At 36.9% G+C, this 20,837-nt stretch overlaps 1 protein-coding gene across 47 annotated transcripts in view; it reads left to right on the top strand.

The window, feature by feature from the left end:
- SORBS2 (sorbin and SH3 domain containing 2) overlaps nucleotides 1-20,837 on the top strand; it is a 217,479-nt gene that overhangs the window by 113,649 nt on the left and 82,993 nt on the right. For 10 of the 47 annotated variants that reach the window (XM_086380114.1, XM_086380085.1, XM_086380078.1 and 7 more), the window contains exons 2-7: nucleotides 4,500-4,592; nucleotides 7,679-7,705; nucleotides 7,939-8,063; nucleotides 8,838-9,479; nucleotides 17,421-17,456; nucleotides 20,490-20,628. In XM_086380114.1, the coding sequence (XP_086236240.1) occupies nucleotides 4,500-4,592; nucleotides 7,679-7,705; nucleotides 7,939-8,063; nucleotides 8,838-9,479; nucleotides 17,421-17,456; nucleotides 20,490-20,628 (1,062 nt within the window). The remainder of the gene's footprint in view (nucleotides 1-4,499; nucleotides 4,593-7,678; nucleotides 7,706-7,938; nucleotides 8,064-8,837; nucleotides 9,480-17,420; nucleotides 17,457-20,489; nucleotides 20,629-20,837) is intronic. The other 37 variants (XM_086380113.1, XM_086380109.1, XM_086380108.1 and 34 more) reach the window with 12 other exon arrangements.

Below are 20,837 nucleotides of genomic sequence, written 5' to 3'. Positions count from 1 at the left end.
CAAGATGAGGACATTGGAGACAGTCAACAAGTACAGGGAAGGCTTAGAAATCAACAGAAATTGTAATCCTGGAAATGAACCAAGTAAAGTCATTTGGACAATTGGAGATGTGAGAATTATACATGGGAAATGAAAGGACAAATCTTATTAGGCAAAGGAGACTAAAGAAAGCAAATAGAACAAGCTTGTCTAAGTCATACTGTGAAACTGCAAAATCACCCCAGTGGGACATGCACATGAGGAAGTTATATTCACCGATTGTTCTGCAGCATCTTCTTGCAGACTTAAGTTGAACGTAATTTCCCAATATCCTTCATGTTGTGGAGTCCGATTTTTCTATTTATTATAACCTTATTATGACAGATGTATAATATGCAATTATACTAATATCATAGTCATTACAATGCATTAAATAATTAACCTTCCTATTCCTAGAATTCAATCCCCAGTAACAAAGTAGGCAAATAGAAATTTGTAAATTTGTTTAGTTCTCCAGGGTACTTGAATAAAGTTACTGCTCTAGTAGCATGAATATAACCCTCTAAAGCATCCTCTCATTAAAAGGTGTGAGCTGGGCTCTATATGGGATGTTAATTTGCAGATATTTTGATTATATGAGTGAATTTACACATCCATATATGCATGTAAATATGTTATTCAAACATACACATACAAAATTAATTAGAAGTGACTGGAACCCTTTGTTTAAAGTGCCAAAGTAATACTACAGTGTTGCTATAAAAACATACCACTTTTGAAAATATATATAGAACTATAAGAGCTTCCCAGGTGGTGCTAGTGGTAAAGAACCCACCTGCCATTGCAGAAGGCATAAGAGATAAGGTGTGGTCCCTGAGTCAGAAACATCCCCTGGAGGAGGGCATGGCAACCCACTCCAGTATTCTTGCCTGGAGAATCCCATGGACAGAGGAACCTGAAGGGCTACAGTCCATGGGGTCACGAAGAGTTGGATATGACTGAAGTGATTGAGCACATGCACCATAGAACTACATGCACACACACACACACACACACACACACATAGTTTTTCAACACTGTAGGAAGTTGAAGAAAGTGTTGTCACTGTATCTCAAAACAAAGTAGAAATTAGGTCCCAAATATCCAATAAATAAAACAGGTCTCCATTATCTACCTACCTGCTGCTGCTGCTGCTAAGTCACTTCAGTCGTGTCTGACTCTGTGCAACCCCATAGACGGCAGCCCACCAGGCTCCCCCGTCCCTGGGATTCTCCAGGCAAGAACACTGGAGTGGGTTGCCATTTCCTTCTCCAGTGCATGAAAGTGAAAAGTGAAAGGGAAGTCACTCAGTCGTGTCCGACTCTAGCGAGCCCATGGACTGCAGCCTACCAGGCTCTTCTATCTATGGGATTTTCCAGGCAAGAGTACTGGAGTGGGGTGCCATTGCCTTCTCCACCATTATCTACCTATCAATCATTAAAGAGAGATATTACTATTTCAATGTTCATTTGTCAGTCACTAAAGTTTTTCCAAAAAAAAAAAGATTCGTTCAAAGCAGCTTTGTTTTTAGCCCAATACATAATAAACCTGCCAAGGGAACTGTGACACATTTCTCATACTAAAGTATCTAAATAATGTATAAAATATACAAAACATGCTGTATTTGTACTCTTAGAATTTTTGGTCCACTATTTTTGAAGGAAAATCTTTGCTGGGGAGGAGAGAGAGAAAGACATCAAATGCTCCATTGTGTATATGGTTTACTCCTGTGAGTGTTTTCCAGCAGTAGAAGCAGCTCCTGAGGGTCTTGCCACTGCCTGGAAGCGTGAGCAGGTTATGAGGGAGTGTGAAGGTGAGGGCAGCATTAATGTTCTTTCGGATGACCTAAATATATAAGATAGCATCCTCATTTTGAGATCTAAAAGAATATCTTCAAGAAATTGCAGGAAGTACCAATGCATAAGTAAGAAGAAACAGGATATAATAGATTTCTTCATTCCAGCACTTTCACCAATGCCTCAACTTTTCAAATTAAGCTCTTTATTAAACTGTTAATCAAGAAAAATTCTCCAATCATTTTACCGAGTTCTTAGAGTTACGTGGAATACAAAAATTATTTAACCCAGAGGTTCCCACACTTTCTTGGTTGACGGGGCCAAGAGAGCTCGGTAATTTTTCACACACCCTCAAGCCAAAAGAAATACCTGACAGTTGTGCTTAGTAAGCAGTTAGGTGCAGACAGGTTAGTAAGTGCTCATATTCTATCAACTCAGAAGCAAACTGAACAAAATCATAGACTTCCCCGGCATCTCCAAACAGCCGAGGTTATTTTAGAGCTTCCCTGGTGGCTCAGAGGTAAAGAGTCTGCCTGCAATGCAGGAGACCCGGGTTTGATCCCTCGGTTGGGAAGATCCCCTGGAGAAGGAAATGGCAACCCGCTCCAGTACTCTTGCCTGGAGAATCCCATGGACAGAAGAGCCTGGTGAGCCCCAGTCCACGGACTTGCAGCACATCGGACACAACTGAGCGACTAACACTTCACTTCATTTCATATTGTGCGATATTCAATTGAAAAAATAATCATTTATCCAATTCCCGATGACCACAGTTACTTGTTACTGGGATGCCTGTGTGTACTGGGCGCTATAAAATTTCTCAGACTCAGAATTAGATGGTATTTCACTTCTGTCAATTACTGGCCCGGATGACTTTCCCAGGGCACTTGCGCTCCACCATAACCATCACCAAAAACCCAGATTTACAAAAGATGTGACGTCACCTAAAGGGAGATAACAGGATCTGTGATGTTGAAACTGGGAACTGCCTCAGGCTAGTGGCGGATGCAGTGTCTGTCTGATTCACATCATTTTCCTCAAAAATGTGAACTATGTTCGCAAACCCTTGTGAATCCACTGTGGTGGGTGCTTAATACAGAGTTCTGGAAACCAAAGGTTTAACCAGTGACCTTGGGTCTCTTCATTCTGAACTTTTCCCTTTGCATCTCTGCTTCTTCTTCAGATGTTCAGAATTAAAAGAACTAGAAAATGTAATCTCTAGTAAATGAGAGCTTTCCATTCACACTGTCAACACCCTGGAATACTTAGCCCTTTGTGACATTGATAGCTGCTATATATTGTGTATTCAATAATATTACCTCTATTTTATCAGAAACATTCATCCCCCATGGCTATTTTCAGTTTGCAGTTTGCTAAAATCCTGTTGGTGCCTCTTCTGAAGATACATTTGGTTGTATGTTTTTACCATTTTTGTCTTTCTATATTTGGTCTTTGGTTTATTTACTTTCTTTTGTTGTCCTATTTCTCTGTTTTAATTATTATCTGCATTACAAAATTGCTATTTTAAGTATATATTTAAAAACATATTTTGACATGAGAATCATTCTGTCAATTTAAAGGTCTGCTGACCTTACTACTTGTGATTTTACCAACAATTAATTCAAATCATACTTTTCAGCACTCAATTCCCTCATGTCCAATAAACGAAGTGGATACACTCCTTAAGAAATAAAGGAAAGCAATGTGCAAGACTAGCATGTGGCAAAATATAATAATTATAATATTGGTGGTTATAGAATTTATCTTTTTGTTATAGCTTTCAAAAAGAATTAAATTTAAGTTCTTTTGGTTCCAGGGGAATGAGCAAAACTATTTATTGCACATTCCAGCTACAAAGGAATGTGGGAATGGAATTGGAATCTGTTCCTAAATAGAACATTAACCTTCCAATTTTAGAAGTCTTGTTACGCTAAGCTTCTCAAATCATATTAAAATAGCTGATGCATTTTCACTTCTTTTGCTTCATGTTGTGATTTGCATTAAGTGTAAATACATAAATCATATACTTCTTGTTCAAAAGTACAAAAACTAATTTTTTAAACATGGTTGTTTCAGTACTGTATGTATCAATATTGTTTTATCTCAAGGAGGCAAAATTTCCCATAACTAATAATAACTGGGAAGACACAGAATATTTTTCTTTATGAATCTTACATATCAAATGTATTATGCCTGTAACAGGTAACAACTTTTACTTCAAGAGGTCCTTCAGGAATCATAATAGCTCAAATACAGTAAAACCTAAAATGATGGATATGAAAGTATGTTATAACATAGCTCTTAATCCTGAAATACAGGATATTCATAACTCTAAAAGCTAGTTACACTGCTTGTAAATTTAATAGTTGAATTCAAATGGTATACACAAAGTTCAGTTCTATACATGGTATTCCTCAAAGAAAAACCATAAAACATTAAATGTAAAATCTGAGTTTTTTTTACTAAATCATTGGCATCTATTTCTAAGACATAACCCTGGCGTTTTCCTTGTTTTGTTTCGGTTTAGTTTGGGGTGGGTGTAAATTTTGCAGACGTGTTCCGTGGTTACTAGTGCTGACTGTTCATCTCTCTCATGGATGTCTGTCACATTTCACTGAGATGCATGGTACTGCATGTGCTTTCTCCTTTGCTGTGGCCTCTGCTATGTCATTTTTTTGCTTCCAGATAGCGGTGGGTGTGCTCGCAAACGTGCCGCCATGTCTGTTACATTAACATCTGTGAAGAGAGTTCAGAGTTCTCCAAACCTGTTGGCTGCAGGTATAATATCACTAACTCACAGAATGTCACATTTGAATGGCTTTCTCTGACCTTTCTCTCTTTCCAGAATTATCCTGTTTGGATGATGAAAGTGGCTGTAAATACCTTTCTAATGCCCCACAAGTTCTTATTTTTCTTGTCTCAAGAATAGCTCCTATCCCTTATGACTGTTTTGCTCTAAAAATAAAAAATGTCAAAGGGAACTGATATCTTGTAGAAAATATTTTAAAAACATAATTAAAAACAACAGTCACTTGCCAAAAATGTGTTAAGTAGCTGCAAGTTTTAACAACTAAGTTTTTGTACTGCATGGACTAAAGTAACATAATATTTAATTAAGATAACTCATGGGTACTTTTCTTGTTTTTTACCTAAAAACTATTGAGGGTGGAGGCACAGAGTGTCAGAAGTGGGATTTGCGGAAATTGAATCTTTATTAATTTGCTTCTCTGTCAAAGGTTGCAAATAAAATGATAGAATATTAACTTTCAAAGAGACTTTAAATCTTCCTTTAATCCAATCAACAAAGAGCTTTCTAATATATATTTTTAAACATCTTGGTCCAATTAAAATTAACATGAACTCGCAAGTATAAATATACTCTAGAAAGTAACTGGGAGTGTGATATTTCAGCATCCACTGAAGTGTGTCTTTTTACAATAAATAATCTCTCATGACTTCAACCCTAGTCTCTCTAGACCCTGAAATATACCCGTATCACTAGGTGACTGGTTAGTTGGTTGGTCAATTTTATTTTTCCTGGGTTAGTTGGGGTTTCCTTTGATTTTTTAAATAATATTCATGGGTTTTGGAACAGAAGTGGGAAAGGGATGAAGGATATTTAAATAATTCTAATTCTCACTGTGCGTATTAGTGTTTTTTATACACATGCATTTATTAGTTAATTATTCAGGATGTCCTTAATTATGAAGCCACTTGACCCTAAACTATCCAGTTTTGTTGAGGAAAAATCAAGCTTCCATGTGGAGATTCCTACTCCTGCCCACCACCTTCAATCCATCAATAGATTTCAATGTCTAAATTTAAATACAAAACCAGGTGGTTCCATAATATATTACCTTTATTAAAAAATATAAATTGCATTGCAATGGATGTAGTAATGATCTCATTTTGGTTTGAAAAAAATTATCTTTATATATATATATATATTTGTACATGTTTGTTCATGTGTATGTGAGCATAGAAAATGTTAGAAAAACAGTCATTTCCCCAACTCATAGGATTTGTCAGAATTAAATGAGGGTAAATGAAGAAAATAAATGGACAGGTTTATCATAGTACTGACAAAGACAGTAGCCATTCAGTTAGTTAACTTGAATTTAGTTAATACATTTAATTCTTGCAAGGCACTTGAACCCTTTAAAGAAAGGGGCTATAAGAATTAAAATCAACATAACTTTAAAGAAAAGTATCATATAGAATATAGCATATCATAAAGAAATTTAAGTAAAACCCAAGAGTAGAGACTATGAGGTAGAGGGTACTGCAAGCACAGCTACATAAAAATCATAATGTTCAAATCATAAGGGTGGAAAGGACTGCTACGAACATTAAGTCCAGTCCCTGACACCAAGCCAGGAAAGCCCTGACAACTGCTCTGATGGGTTCGCTACCTTCTGCAGCTCACAGGGAGTGCTTGTTGTAAGAGGAAAGAGCAGTTAAAGTTCTTAGTTCTCAAAGACTATTTTCATGCACAGAACAACCAGGGAACGTTAAATCTGTCCCATTTACTCATTCTTAAATTTTCAAAGAAGCAATGACCACCCACTAAAGAATACTAAAAATTAAAGGCTCTGATCCCTAGAATTCTAGCTGGGTTTTTTTTTTTTTAACAAGTGAATGGTCATGAAGAGTGTTCAAGATATTAGACAAAACCATTTTCTCCAAGCGTCTGCCAAGTTATGTACCTGGCCAATTCTTAAAAAATAACCAAAAAGCTCTATTCTCTTTACTTGACATGTGTCTAGGACGCTTCTTATTACCCACTCCATATCACACCTGCCCTCCCTTTCCCAAGCTTTCCTGGCAGGGGTGAAATAAAAACAGAGCTATGGTGAACAGTGTCCACGTGGGATGCTGCATGACTTTCAGTTCCTCCGAAGAACTATAATATTAGTAAAGTAGCAAATTGGCACTTGGCATTTTATATATCTAAAATTAGGTTTATGTTAAAGAAACTGAAATATTTGAACACCTAAGGGTTCTTAAAGGACCACCCACTTAAAAGTAAATCTGAATCATTAACGTCCAGGATCTGGACAGAAGATTAGGCTGAATGACCTCTAAGATCCTTTCCAAAATTAAGGCTTTATGATTCCAGGTGAAGTTGGCCCCGTGGTATCATAGAACCAAGCAATACCAACTGAGTACCTAAAATTGTGCATAATTTATAGGAGATTCTTGAAAGTATAATTGCAAATAAAACTGAAAATAAATATGTCATCGGGCTGCTTTCCAGCTGTATTATCAAAAGCAATTTATTAGTACTGAAATGCTTACTGCAAGACAGTGGAATACTTGAAACAGCTTTTTCATTGTTGAATATAAAATCACTCTTAAATGGCAATAAGAAGAAAATTCAAAGTCTAGAGAGTGATTTGAAAATATCACATAATATGGCAGTGTATTTTACACTTTCTTAAAGTAAAGAAGAATTAAAGCTACAAAAAATTGATGGCATTGAAAGCTAAGGATCTGGTGGTTTGATTCATTGTTAGGAGAACCATTCATTGTTTTCCAAACTTTTGATCCTTCAAACTGATATTAAAAACTCATATATTCACCGTAAGCAATAATAAGATAAAATTGAATTCTTGCAATAATACTAAGGGGAAAATCAGTGTTTGATATATGTTTTAATTATATATCATATTTAATTAATTCTAGTCTAATTGAAGTAAAAACAAATGCACAAATTTCAATTAGTATATTTTATATACCCAGAGTTTTAGAACTGAGATAATGTTTGCTCAAAAAACAAAATGTATGTGGTTTTTTGCCAAATGATCTTTACTGCATTGTTCATTTTACCAGAGAACTAATTTCGACATTTCTTTTTCTTTTAGGGCGTGATTCTCAGTCACCAGACTCAGGTACCAAAAAACTATTCTGAATAACTACTACATTTGTTGTGAGTTTTTTAAAAAACATATTCATAGCCACATTGTTACTCTTACAGTAAACTTCAATTGCATACACAGTTATGCATTTTTAATGTCTAAAAAGAAAATTTCAATTTTGGAAATAAAAATAAATTTTATTTTAAAAATATGTTAAAAGTGGATGTAGATATTTTTGTATCCGATTTGTTTTCTCTTAATAAAAGCTTGGAGATGTTTCAATGATCGAAATCAAGAGACACTGAATGGAGATGCTACATGTTCCTCTCTTGCAGCAAAAGGTTTTAGAAGCGTTCGACCAAATCTACAAGAAAAAAAATCACCAACTCAGGTAATCCTGCACACTGCTGTCCACTGTGTTATTTTAAACCACTGCTCTAGAGTCTCTTTTCTAGTAACATGCATGTTTTGATATGTTTTATTCTTATTATGTTGCTTTTATATTTGTATTGACTTGTACTTACAACATGGAAGACAAGTCTTAAGTTCAAAACAGGTTATTGATTTTTCTTTTTTCTGATTCAGCTGATAAAAGCACATCAGTTTCTGGTATAATTTTCAGGATATTTTCTAATTCTTAAAAAAAACAGCCAGTTGATGATTTGGATTTCTAAGTTATGAGGCCAGCAATATATTATTTACTGAATAAATATGAGTTATGCAATTGCTCGTTAAACATTAACTAAAGAAACTCAGTGTTGGAGATATTAGTAAAACTGTCACAGGCATGAAACATGTTACCAAAACAATGTGAGTAAATACTGTATATATACCTCAAGGTCTAGAAATATACCAAGAGAAAATATTTTCACTTTTAACCTAATTTCCCAGAAAGTAGATGGAGACAAACTTGATACTGTATTCTCTATAAAACTATTTTCCCCCAGAAGGCAACTATTGACAGTAAATTAAAATGCATTCTGAATGAAATAAACATGATCTCTCAATCTGGCCAACAAAATGTATAGCATAAGAAGAAGGTGTGACATTGCTTTACTTTCTTTAAGGGTAGAGTTAACACTGGTTTCTTTAATGATTAACTTTGACTTTCTCTCTGTTTTTCCTTCAACACTATTTCTTTCTCTGGATGCTTTTGGTAACCCAGGCACCCCTTCCACCACCCAGAAAAGAGAGCTTTTGTAGCTCCTTGATAACCAATCATACAAAGGGTGACATTTTAGACCAATTAGTAACTAACACACAAAGTCCATCCTGTACAGAGTTCTTTACTAACAAAACACCTCTCCAGGGAACTATGTATTCTAATGATGATTCTAGCCAGACAATTGTATATTCTGAAGAATCTAACACAACCGTGTCATATACACAAAAAATCACTAACCCACTACCACCACCTTCCCACACAGGTCCCCCACCAAAAGCTGATATGAGTACCCCATTTCTCCAAGAGGACTACACCCAAGATTCTCAAACTCGGAGAATTTCCACATTGAAACTAATCCATAACCAGGACCCAGGAAGCAGCATCACCTTTAATCCCCCCCAGTTTCCCAAATCTGTTGAAATACCATCATTGCTCAAAAGGCCTTGCTCACCACCCGCTAACCCAGTGCCTGAGAAACACACAGCATCTCTTTCCATCCAGATAGCTCCCCTTTCGGGACACGATCCTGAAAGCCACAAACAGCCACCTGAGCTTTCTCCAGAGACTGCAAAGATACCTCTTCAGCCAGAGAGACAAAGACCTGCAGTTGCTGCGGCCTCTCAGTCCTCAGACTGCCAAGTGGTACCTTACACCTTCCAATCTCTTCTTACAGCGTTCTGTAGAGACCCTAACTCCCTTGGTTTGGGCTTCTTATATAACCCGATGCTTTGTTAGTTTGCAATCAGGAAAGGAGAAAGAAACCATCTTCCTATTTAAAACCCCACCAAATTCATCAGTAAATTTCTAGGGATCTTTTAATTTAAAAAATCTACAGATCTTTTACCCAGAAATAATGTTTTATAGGCATCTTCCTTCTAGATATTTATTAGAAATCATTGATGATTGGTTAACAATTAAAACTGAAAAATACCTTTAAGTTTTAAAGAAATATTGTTCATGCCAGGTTTCTGAGTACTTAGATTTTACTTTATTTACATGGGTAAAATCTCTTAAAATAATTGTCCATTATAATTCACTTTGAAAGAAACAGTTATCTTAATTCTAGCAGAATTTATTTTCTTATAGTTCAAAATTCATTTTCATTGAAACTCGATAAATTTCTATGTTTTTAAGTTTATTATTTCAGAAAGTATATTAATAAATCTTTAGTACTTAGACTATTCAGAAGTAAATCTATATTTCCTTATATGTTAAATTCTCCCATAGTGTCATTCTGCTGACATTTATGAATCTAGTTAGAAGAGAAATGTGTTCCTCTTCTTGGCTTTTTCACAGAATAATGTAATGTGAAGAGCATAAGCTTTAAGGCTAAACTGTAGATTCCAATCCAAACGCCATCACTGGCTATGTGATAAGGCAACCATCCTAACTTCTCTGTGAGTCTGAACAAAGAAATGAGAGTATTAATTAACCCTTAATTCATAGGCTATGATAAGAGTAGGAAGTTAGTAGAGGTACAGTACTCAGGATTCAGCAAACTCTGCTTAAATGGTAGCCATTTATAAGGACATGCTAGCAACTGCAGCAGTAGTGGGAGTCCAGAAAACACTCATACTTGAGTAAATAATTTGAAGAATGGTATCTACTGTAGCTGTACTATTAAAAGTCATCCAAGACATATCCTTGAAGCAATGTATTTTTTATCTTTATAGAAAGTCTTCAACAGACATCTGATTGACATCAACATCCTTCCCACACACACCCACCCATAAAGCAGAAACCTTAAGCTTAGATGATTAAAAAGACAAGTGGGTGTTCCTACTAAAATACCTTCTTTATCAGTGCAAATTGTTTTAATTAGGGTAATATCTTCTGAGAGCCCCTATGAAATAATAATAAAAACAGTAAAAACGACAGTAGCACCTAACAAATACCAAGAGTTCACTATATGCAGGTACTGTTCCAAACCACTCACATTTATTAACTACTTCCACAATCCCATGAGGTAGGGAGCAAAATCAAACTGAGACACCACAGACAGGGATGGGCTAGTGTCAGAGAGCAGGCTTATTTGTGTCCAAAAACATGTCCCTGGGAGCAGATGTAGAAGTCAGAGCAGACACCACCACATTCACAACTCAGTTCACTCATCTGACATAGTCTGGCTTTTTAAAATTGTTTTATTATGCTTAGAAACTTAACTTGAGAACTTTCTTCCCTATGGTTTTGTCACCATCCAGGCTGACCAGAGACGGTTTCATTATACAGTCCTCAGGGAATCAGCATGATCCACAAATCAGGATTTGAGATGCTGTCACTTTGACTCATTTAGGGCTTCCGAGCTGGCGCTACTGGTAAAGAACCTCCTTGCCAGTGCAGGAGTCATAAGAGATGCCAGTTTGATCCCTGGGTTGGGAGGATCCCCTGGAGAAGGGCATGGCAACCCACTCCAGTCTCCTTGCCTGGAGAATCCCATGGACAGAGAGCCTGGCAGGCTATAGTCCATGGCGTCACAAAGAGCTGGACATAACTGAAGCAACTTAGCACACACTTTATTCATTCAACAAATATTTATTGGGTGTGTGTCGTCTATTCTAGCCACAGAGTTGCATTTGAAACCATTGATGATTAAAGTCTTGTCGATGGCAGAGGGAACAAATATTAATAAAAACTTAGATAAGTAGAATCACATAACATTAGAAGGAGATTATATCAATAAACTAAACAGCACTGACCAGGATTGAGGGCAGCAGAGTCCGTGTTAAATAGGGTAGTCAAAGAGCCCTCATGCAGCAGACAGAGCGGCTTTGAAGGGGGAAGAACTTTCCAGGCAGAGGGAATATTTAGTAGTGTAAAGGCGCTCAGGCTGAAGCATGCTGGGGCTGTTCAAAGACCATCAGGGAAGCCAGTGGGAAGGAAAGGAATCAAGTGAGGCTCAGAGTAAGAGGAAGTCAAGTCCGAGGTAAGAGAGGCCAGATGGCAGAAGTTCTAAGAAGCCACTGAAGGATTTCAACTTTTACTCTCAATGAAAATGGGAGTCAGCGGGGGAATTTAAGGCTACGACTGTCACTATTTGACTTACAGTCTAACCGAATCATTCTGGCAGCTCCATGGAGAGCAAACTACAGGAGGGCAAGATGGAGAGTAGGCAAGCCAAGCAGGTGGCAATGCAACAGCTTAAGTGAGAAATGGCGGTGGCTCTGAGCAGGGTGGAAGCAGGGGAGGTGGTGAGAAATCGGATTCGGAATGTATTTTGAAAATACAGTACATAGGACTTCCTGACAGATTGCATGTGGGAGGTGAGGGAAAGAAAAGAGGCAAGGCTGCCTTCAAAGTTTTGCATCTTTGCAACAGGGAAACGATGGAATTTGCCACCCTCTGTCCCCTGAGACTGGATAACCATGGGTACAGCAGGTTTGGGGAAAGATCAGAGGTTCCATCTGGGACCTGATAAGTTTGAGGTGGGTTTTAGACAGCCATGTGAAGAGGTCCAGGATGCAACTGGATATAGGAGTCTAGAGATCCAGTGAAAGGCCCAGGTTGGAGATATAAGCCATCGCCTTATAGATGCTTTTGCAGCCATGAGACTGAATGAGATGACCAGAGCATGGCTGCAAAGAGAGGAGCAGGCCCAAGGACTGAGCCCAAGGGCATCCCAATAGTAAGAGGAGGAACCAACTCAGGAGACTAAAGGCAGTGTCTGCTAAGGGAGGAGGAAATCCAGAAAATGTGGCCTCCTGAAAGCCAAGTGGAGAAAGTACATTAAGAAGAGATGGTTAACTGCACAACTGATGCTGCTGGTATGTGGAAGATGAGATCTGCTAACCTGTCGCTGACTTAGAAGTGGGGAAGGGGGCCTTCTCAAGTTCTCTTGTGAGCTTGAGAGAGACTGGGAGGAGAAAAGTTGGACAGTCAGCTCCTTAAGGGGTTATTAATGTTAGACCATTCACTGAATGATTACCCTTTCCTGAGCCTCATCTTACATCATCTATAAAAACCTTACTTCATCTATAAAATGGGGATAATGATGTAGCATTCATCGCAGACTATTGCTGGGAGGTTTCACTGCCTATAAGGAGCTGGGTACAGTGACTGCCATGAAATTCCCTCAATATGGAGTAACTGTGGTTATTTTTAAATATCCTTTTTCCTGTGCATCTGATTGGGAAAAGGAAATATATTATTTTCAACAATACATTTTTTGAATGGGTGGATTAAAGTTTGTTTTATAACACTTTGTCAAAAAGTGGTATAAAACCGTTGCAGTTCTGACTTGTTTTAATTGTGTAAGAATACGGAACTGAGATCCACCCACTTAACACATTTTAAAGTATACAATATAGTATCATTGACTACAGGCACGGCTTTGTACAACAGATCTCCAGACTGTAATCACGTCACCATCTTGCATAACTGAAACTCCTCCTGTGAAGAGCAACTCCCATTTCCGTGTCTCCCCCATTCCTGGCAACTACCATTCTACTGTCTGCTTCTATGAGCTTGACTGTTTTAGATCCCTCATAAAAATGGAGCCATGCAATATTTCTCCTTCTGTGACTGGTTTATATCATTTAGAATAATGCCTTTGGATATCATCTGTGTTATCTCATGGGACAGGATTTCCTTTTTTTAAGGCTGAATAATTTTCCCTTGCCTGTATATACTGCGTTTTCTTTATTCATTCATTCACTGGTGAGGATCTAGACATGTTTCCACATCTTGCCTATTGTGATATACTTTAAGTCTCATTTGCCATGGAATGGCCTTTCACAGCAGTGACCTTTTGTTTTAAATACCCACATTCCATGTTCTTGTAAGAAAGTCTCAGTAAATGCCAAGAACTATGAGCTACATATCGTAAATCAGCCAAATATATGCTCTATTATAAAGAATCATCCTCCCAAGAAAACAGCAGTCCCGAGAAACAAAAATGCTCTATCGAGAGTAAAAGGGAAACTTTAGTGCTCTAGAAGTTTCATTTATATACTTGGGTTTTTATTAAAGTCTGACCATTAGTGTAAGAAAAAAACTATAGCCTACCATTAGGAATTTTCATTCTCTCCATATTTGATAATATAACACATTGCTTTATAAGCTGCATATGTTATAATTTACCTCCCACACATCTATGTATAGAGAGAACACAAAATGAGGTATGTTACCCTCTGTCACTATGTGAACAGATACCCTGTTGCTAAAAATGTTGCATTGTTCTCAATGTCAGATAAGTGCAAGTCTAAGTCAGGAGCTTTGAAAGACAGCAAAATCTACACCTCACACATTTTCTCTGGCATTTTTTACTGCTGTGTCCTTTGCTTCAGGAGAATAAACTTTATGATACATATAATATATAACAAATCTATTATGAAATAAAGTTATTGATCATTTGCCAAAGCTTTACTTTCACAGCTGCTGATGCACAAATGTTAGGGACTCAGAGAGGACTTTGTCTCAGTGTCATATAGAAGAGGGAGAGAACTCACCTCTGTGGCTCCATGGGGTCAAGATGTAGAATGTGAAGGAAGGCTGATAACGAATAAATGCCAGCAAAGTGGGATGCAAGAAAAGGTAGAGAATACAGAGTATACTTTCTGGACCAGTCCCATCAACACCAGCCCCAGTCACTCGTGTTCTATTAGGATGGCCAACCAATATTTCATGACTTCTTCTGTGTGAGTTTGTTATGAGATCAGTTGATCAGGCGTTACACTCACAAACTGATACAAAATATTGGTGACCTTTGACTTACATTCAAACACTTTAACCTTACATGGTCATGAAAAGACAGAGACACAAAACAAATATGATGGATTTTCTGCAGTCATCTATCTGCCACCAACTCAGTAGGGGGAAAAAGTCTGCTCTTGTTTTAAACTAGTTTTTCCTACTTCAGAGTAGTTCAGAATGAGAAAATACTTCCCTCCCCTTTTCATACTTTCATCTTCCTCCTCTTATGTTCTCTTCAGGGAAACATTTGTATTGTGATTCTTTCTCCCCCTGTGTCTAAGAGGGCATTTCATTAACACAGGCATCAGGGTTATGTTAAAGAAGCTCCAGCTAGTCTACGAGAAAAGTTTTCAAAGTTTGTGTGTGGGTGCCCAATCAACTGTTGAACTTTCCAGTTTTATCCCTGGAAATTTAACTGTGATATGAGTCAACAAGAGGCATTTTACTGTCATCTACACACACATACATGTGAAAATTGTAAGCATATCAGCGGCTTGAGAGAAATTCAGAAAGTGAGATAGCTCTGTTTTCTATAGACCCTCTCTAGAAGAACAATGAATAAGGACCCTTCCTAGTATACAAACTGATCATATTCCCCATAAGTATGGTGGTTTTAGAGATGATATTCTTCAGCTTTTGACAGGTTTCACATCCAAAGAAAATGGGCAAGCCAGTCCCAAGAAGGGTACAATCATTAATTTTTCTTTTTATTTTAAAGGAAAAAAAAACTTGCTTTACGCAGATTACTCAAATATTTTTGAATGATTTAATTTAAAAAAATTTTATTTAGCATAAAGAGAACTAAAGAAATTTATATTATATGAAAATGTCTTAAATGAAACTGCATTGTTATGAGGAATTTCATTGACATTATCCAACCCAAGACTGTTCTATACTGAATTCCATTCAGACTTGTAGCAAAATTCTAACCTATTAGATTGTAATTATTGTAGTTTCATAATGTTACAGTTTTACTTGCATTAAAATCTAAACTTATGACTAAAAATTTACTAATAAAAAGGATGCAGTCCTTCTAAAACATTTCAAGTTCTGGGTTATTTTAAGGTTCCTATAAGTTAATTCTAAAATCTTAAAACTATACAAGTATAAAAGTATCATTTAAAATGAGTGGGGTTTTTTTACTTTATAAATGTTTACTTTTATATTGGCTTAGAGTTGATTAACAATGTTGTGTCAGTTTCAGGCGCATAGCAAAGCGATTCAGGTATGCACATGCATATCTATTCTTTTTCAAATTGAGATGGACATGTAGACACTGCTGTATTTAAAATGGATAACCAACAGAGACCTACTGTATATACAGGGAACTCTGCTTAATATTATGTTACAACCTAAATGGGAAAAGAAGGTAAAATGAGTGTCTTTAAACAACAACAACACAAGCTTACTAGATAAGAATAGAATAGAGAAATCTGACTTTTATTCAGGGTTGGAGTTTCTTAACCTGTTAAAGATATGCTTTTGAATATTCATTAACTCCTAAAATTGACACGAAATTTTATGAATGTGTGCATTTTTCCTGAGAAGGATCAATAGCTCTCAGATTTTCAAGGCATCTATGACCAAGAGATCATTTTATATAGTGGGCTTTTTTTTTTAATTCTTCAATTAAATGTCTGAGGAAAAAATTAATTTTAACTTTTTATGAGATCAGCAGTCTACATGAGATCAACTGTTATAAACATGACGACTGGCCAAGAACCACTTAAATCTTTACTAGGCAAGATTTTTACATTGATACAGTTCTGTTTACTGTATTCCCCATACTTGTATTAATATAATACTTTGGCTATCTATGTTACAACTGACACCATACCAAACACTCAATAATCCTCTATTCTGGAGGTGGGGGTTTCAGAGTGAGGAGTAAGAAAAAATATTTTGGTTCAGAGTTTCATTTACTCATGTTGAGTGAATACATTTATCATCATATTTGACCTGTGTGGTCAGATAACAGAAGGTTAGGATGAATAATCTTTAATGGGCCATCCACTCTCTTCCTTTTACAGACCACCCTTCCCACCATGTTCAGCCTCTTGGGTTGTATAGCCTTGGAGGTATTAGACCTTCTCTTTCGTCTTCAGTTTCTTTCTCCTTTACCTAAGATTTAAAGCCAACAGTAGTTCTAACCAACTAGGATGTACTCTAACATCATCCATGGCTGGTTTTTGTTTTGTTTTGTCTTTTTCCATTTTCACACAAAGATACCACTATTTCCACTGCTAGGATACCTTAAAGTTCAATCCTTTTAGCATCTTATAGTGGTAGGCTGCAGTCCATGGGGTCGCACAGAGTCGGACACGACTGAAGCGACTTAGCAGCAGCAGCAGCAGTGAAATCAAAATAGAGATTCAATGAGTGGAAAGGAAACAAAATTCCCTTTCCACTTAGTTGTGTTTAGTTTGATCAGTCTCTAGATCTGTAAATCAACATAACACAAGGCAAACTAATTTATAGTTGGGGGACACTTTCCAAGAAGGAGGCAGGAGGAGAAAACTGCTATAAGATTTTTCTGGTGAAGGGAAACTAATTCTGCCAACCGATGGATAACCAGGTATTAACTTGCTGTCACCAGTACAAAAACTAAAACTTAGGAGAAAAAAATTCCATTATGCCAGCACTCTTAAGCTCCTACCCCCAAATGAAAGCTGTGTGAAAACTGGTCTTATTTCCAAAACGCACTGGATTCGTTTTCTGCATGTTTTCATGCTTTTCCTCTACTGTGTGGTTGGCACCTAATCCTTCTAAATATATTTCCTTAAAGTGCTTGCAAATAAATCTGTGCTTTGCCTTCTCTGTCACACTGCACAAAAAGAGATGTTTTTATTAATTGGATAATTTATCTCTCTTCTCATTATTTTTCCTCAAACTCAGCTTGGAAACCAGAACTTAACTGCCAATGTGTTGGAGGTAAATGCTTCACAGACAAATCTGACCAGAAGCCTCTGCCCCATGCCCACCTTCTGGGGTACCTCATAATCCTTTTTCACAAGACGGTGGCTCCAGCCCAGCCTCACTTACCCTGCCACCACCTGCTGATTTGGGGTCTTCACACCTGCAAATACCCCCAAACCTTTTCACACTGTTTTTATAACCACGTCTCCCGGGGCGAGCACTCCTCCTGCTCCTCCAGGGAGTCCTCCTCAGCCACCCCAGATGAACTGCAGATAGCTGACTCTGACACCACTGACCATTCTGAAACACCTTCCCCAACCTTGGGTCAGCAGTCTGCCATGACAGATGGCGTCACCTTAACCACCCCTGCTATCATGCACGGAATTACTCCTCTTTCCTTTGCTCCATCATTTTTTAAACAGATCTCCAAAAGCCAAAAGGACCAGTTTCTTGTCTGCCATCTGATTTTGCACCTGAGCATTTTTATTTGCATAGGTGTTGATTTCATCTAAACCAATCCTGTATCATCTATTAGGGAAAATTCCACTAGAATCATCCTCATAAGCCTATTTTGGGCTGAAAAAGTCAATTATATTCTCCTAATTCATTTTGGAGTCACTTACGTTCACACTGTGTTGCTCTAGTGAGTTGTACAGTGATTTGCCTTAATAAGTTTTCTCAAAAATTTAGATATCCATATAATATGATGATGATTCGATTATAAAGTCTAAATCCTAATTTACTTCAGAGACTCATATGAATGTGCCCTGTGTGAGCAGTTCACATCTCCTTATTCATCACATACATGATTACTCACTGTATGATGTTAATTCTTGCTGCTCCTTCATTAACAGCTACATCTTTTGAACCCATTTGTCCAACAGGAGTAAATAATGTATATAATCTACACTGCAGAAATTTAGCCCTATGAATTTTTTGGAACCATTTTCCCAAGCCATTCCAATACAGAAATTTATGAATATTTATTGTTTTATATAGCAATAATTTGTCTTCCATTTAGATTAAATATAAATATTTTCCATACATATTTATATCATTTACATATGTCTTATTTGACAAGCAGCCCCTAATAAATGATTTATGAATGACTGAAGTGCTTCAAAATTTTATGGTGCAGATTTTCAATTATGTATACTGCATGTATGCCTGAAAGGGATACATATATCCTTGTGGAGCTAATTGTAACTGAACTTACTTTTTTTTTGCAGTGCAATAATAAACGTTTATTGTTTTAGATTCTGTCTTAGGTGGCTTGTTAAGCAGCAATAGCTAACTGATACAAAACCCAACACTATATGAACTTATTTTAAATTGCATATACCTTCTCCATGAGATGGCTTTCCTAATAATCATTTCATATAACAATAAAATATATTCTAAAGTTCTAATAGTAGCATTCAATTAGTAAAATCCTAATTGATTTAACATGATGAAAGACTAAATCTATTTGCAGTGTTTATTTTTTTTTAACCCATAGCCATTGTTATTGAAACCATCAATATAGAAGGAAGGGCAGCTTTCCTAAGTTTAGTTACAAAACATGATAGTTTTTAGTTCTCCTACCTTTAATGTTAATTCAAACACATTATAACAATAATATTGAAAATATATTTACAAAGATCAACCAAATTGGATTTGGGCCACGAGGCAAAAATATTATTGAATAATTCATCAAAGGTATATAAGCATTCTGAAGCATTTGGGGAGATCCGTGCATCACACTTATTTGAATGGCCAGTGCTCTAAGTTAGAAGACCCTCAAGACAGAGTTGCTTATGAGAGTAATTTCTGTAACAGCTCAGAGAAGTACTTCATCGTTAAGCACTATCATTGTAATGAAATGCTTACTGACTTTAGGACAGATGTGGCATGGCTAGAAAGTAACAAAATTGGATTAATTCTACATGATTTGAAAACATCTGCTTTAAAGTGAGAAATCATGGAAATGTGAAATTAATTGACTACCTATGTTTCAGGCCTGTACAACAAACGTTTAATTGTTTTAAAATAAGTAGATTAAGTTCACAAATTATGGTTCTTTATCTGTATGCATATGTGTGCTGTGCGTGTACTATATTCAGCTGTATTTTAACCAAGTGCTCTTGCTAACGTTTTATCTTATTTGCATGCATCTGCACAGTGCCCAGTGCTGCACTGTAGACAGACAGGCAAGCTTAATAGCAGTGAGTTCAACCTCTCTGAACTGAGCTGATTCAATTCAATTTTAATATGTATCTACTGAATATCTACTATGATATTAGCACCAGATTGCATGTTATACAGGAAAAAAAATGTTTAAAAAGCATATGTATCACAATTTAAAACAGGGATCTTGAAACACCAGTGGGGATATGAAAATACTCAGATAAAAAGCTATCAAAACAACAAATTAGTATTACTATAAAGGGCTAAAAAGTGAGATGAGAGCTGGAAGTAGCCAGAGATTTAACACATCTTTCTGATGTTCTGCGAAGTATTTGATTCTTCCAGAATAGATTGCTTCAGGACATATAAATGCAAACAATTATCCTCCTTCTGTTAGTCACCTTGCCCTGGAGACACTGATTCACTAGAGGGTACACATCCATGATTAAACCTGAGAGCCAATCCCTTTCTTCTCATCAAAGAACATTCATTTCAAATCCGACACGCAGAGCAGTATGACAGTGTTCTGACTACTTAAGTCATGACATAGGAACAGATTCACCCTCGTGTTTATTGTAACTGACTCCTTTGAGATCTTTGGACATCACTGTTGGCAGAGTGCTGTGCCCAGTGGTCAGCTGCTTCCATTCCCTCATCACCTCCTATGGTCTCTGACATAAAAAGAAAGTGATTTTCAAAGTAAAGGAAAATAGAGAAGACACTGAAAAGAACGTGCCATGCCCTTCTAGACATCAGTTTCAAAGTAAATAAACACTTGACAGCTGATTGCTGTCATGTGAGTGGAAGTCTTTATTGCCAATTAAGGAGTGAGGTGTATAGGGGAATGTGTGCTTTAACAGGATGTCTTTGCACTTTTCTCAGAGCCAGATAACAGTGAATGGAAACTCTGGAGGCACTGTGAGTCCAATGAGTTACTATCAAAGGCCGTTTTCCCCTTCTGCTTACTCGCTACCAGGCTCACTCAATTCAAGCATGATCATGCAGCATGGCCGGTCACTTGGTAAGTCATCTGATTTTCATGACAATTTCAATATAGCAGGTACAAACCACATGAGAAATATATAAAGCATCCAAATAATTTTTGGAAAAGGAAGAAGAAACATGCAACACTGCATTTTTTTAATGAGCCTATCCTAGGAGAGGAATTAAAGGCAGAGGGTTCAACACTGGAGAAAATAGACACCCAGCTATTCCAAGACAATGACTGCA

This window comes from Bos grunniens, chromosome 27 (genome assembly GCF_055505025.1).
Source record: "Bos grunniens cultivar Pamir isolate PY7600 chromosome 27, Bosgru_T2T1.0, whole genome shotgun sequence".
In the NCBI taxonomy this organism is placed as follows: domain Eukaryota; kingdom Metazoa; phylum Chordata; class Mammalia; order Artiodactyla; family Bovidae; genus Bos; species Bos grunniens.
The sequence above is the reverse complement of the archived record's forward strand: the minus strand, read 5'-3'. Positions and strand labels throughout refer to the sequence as shown.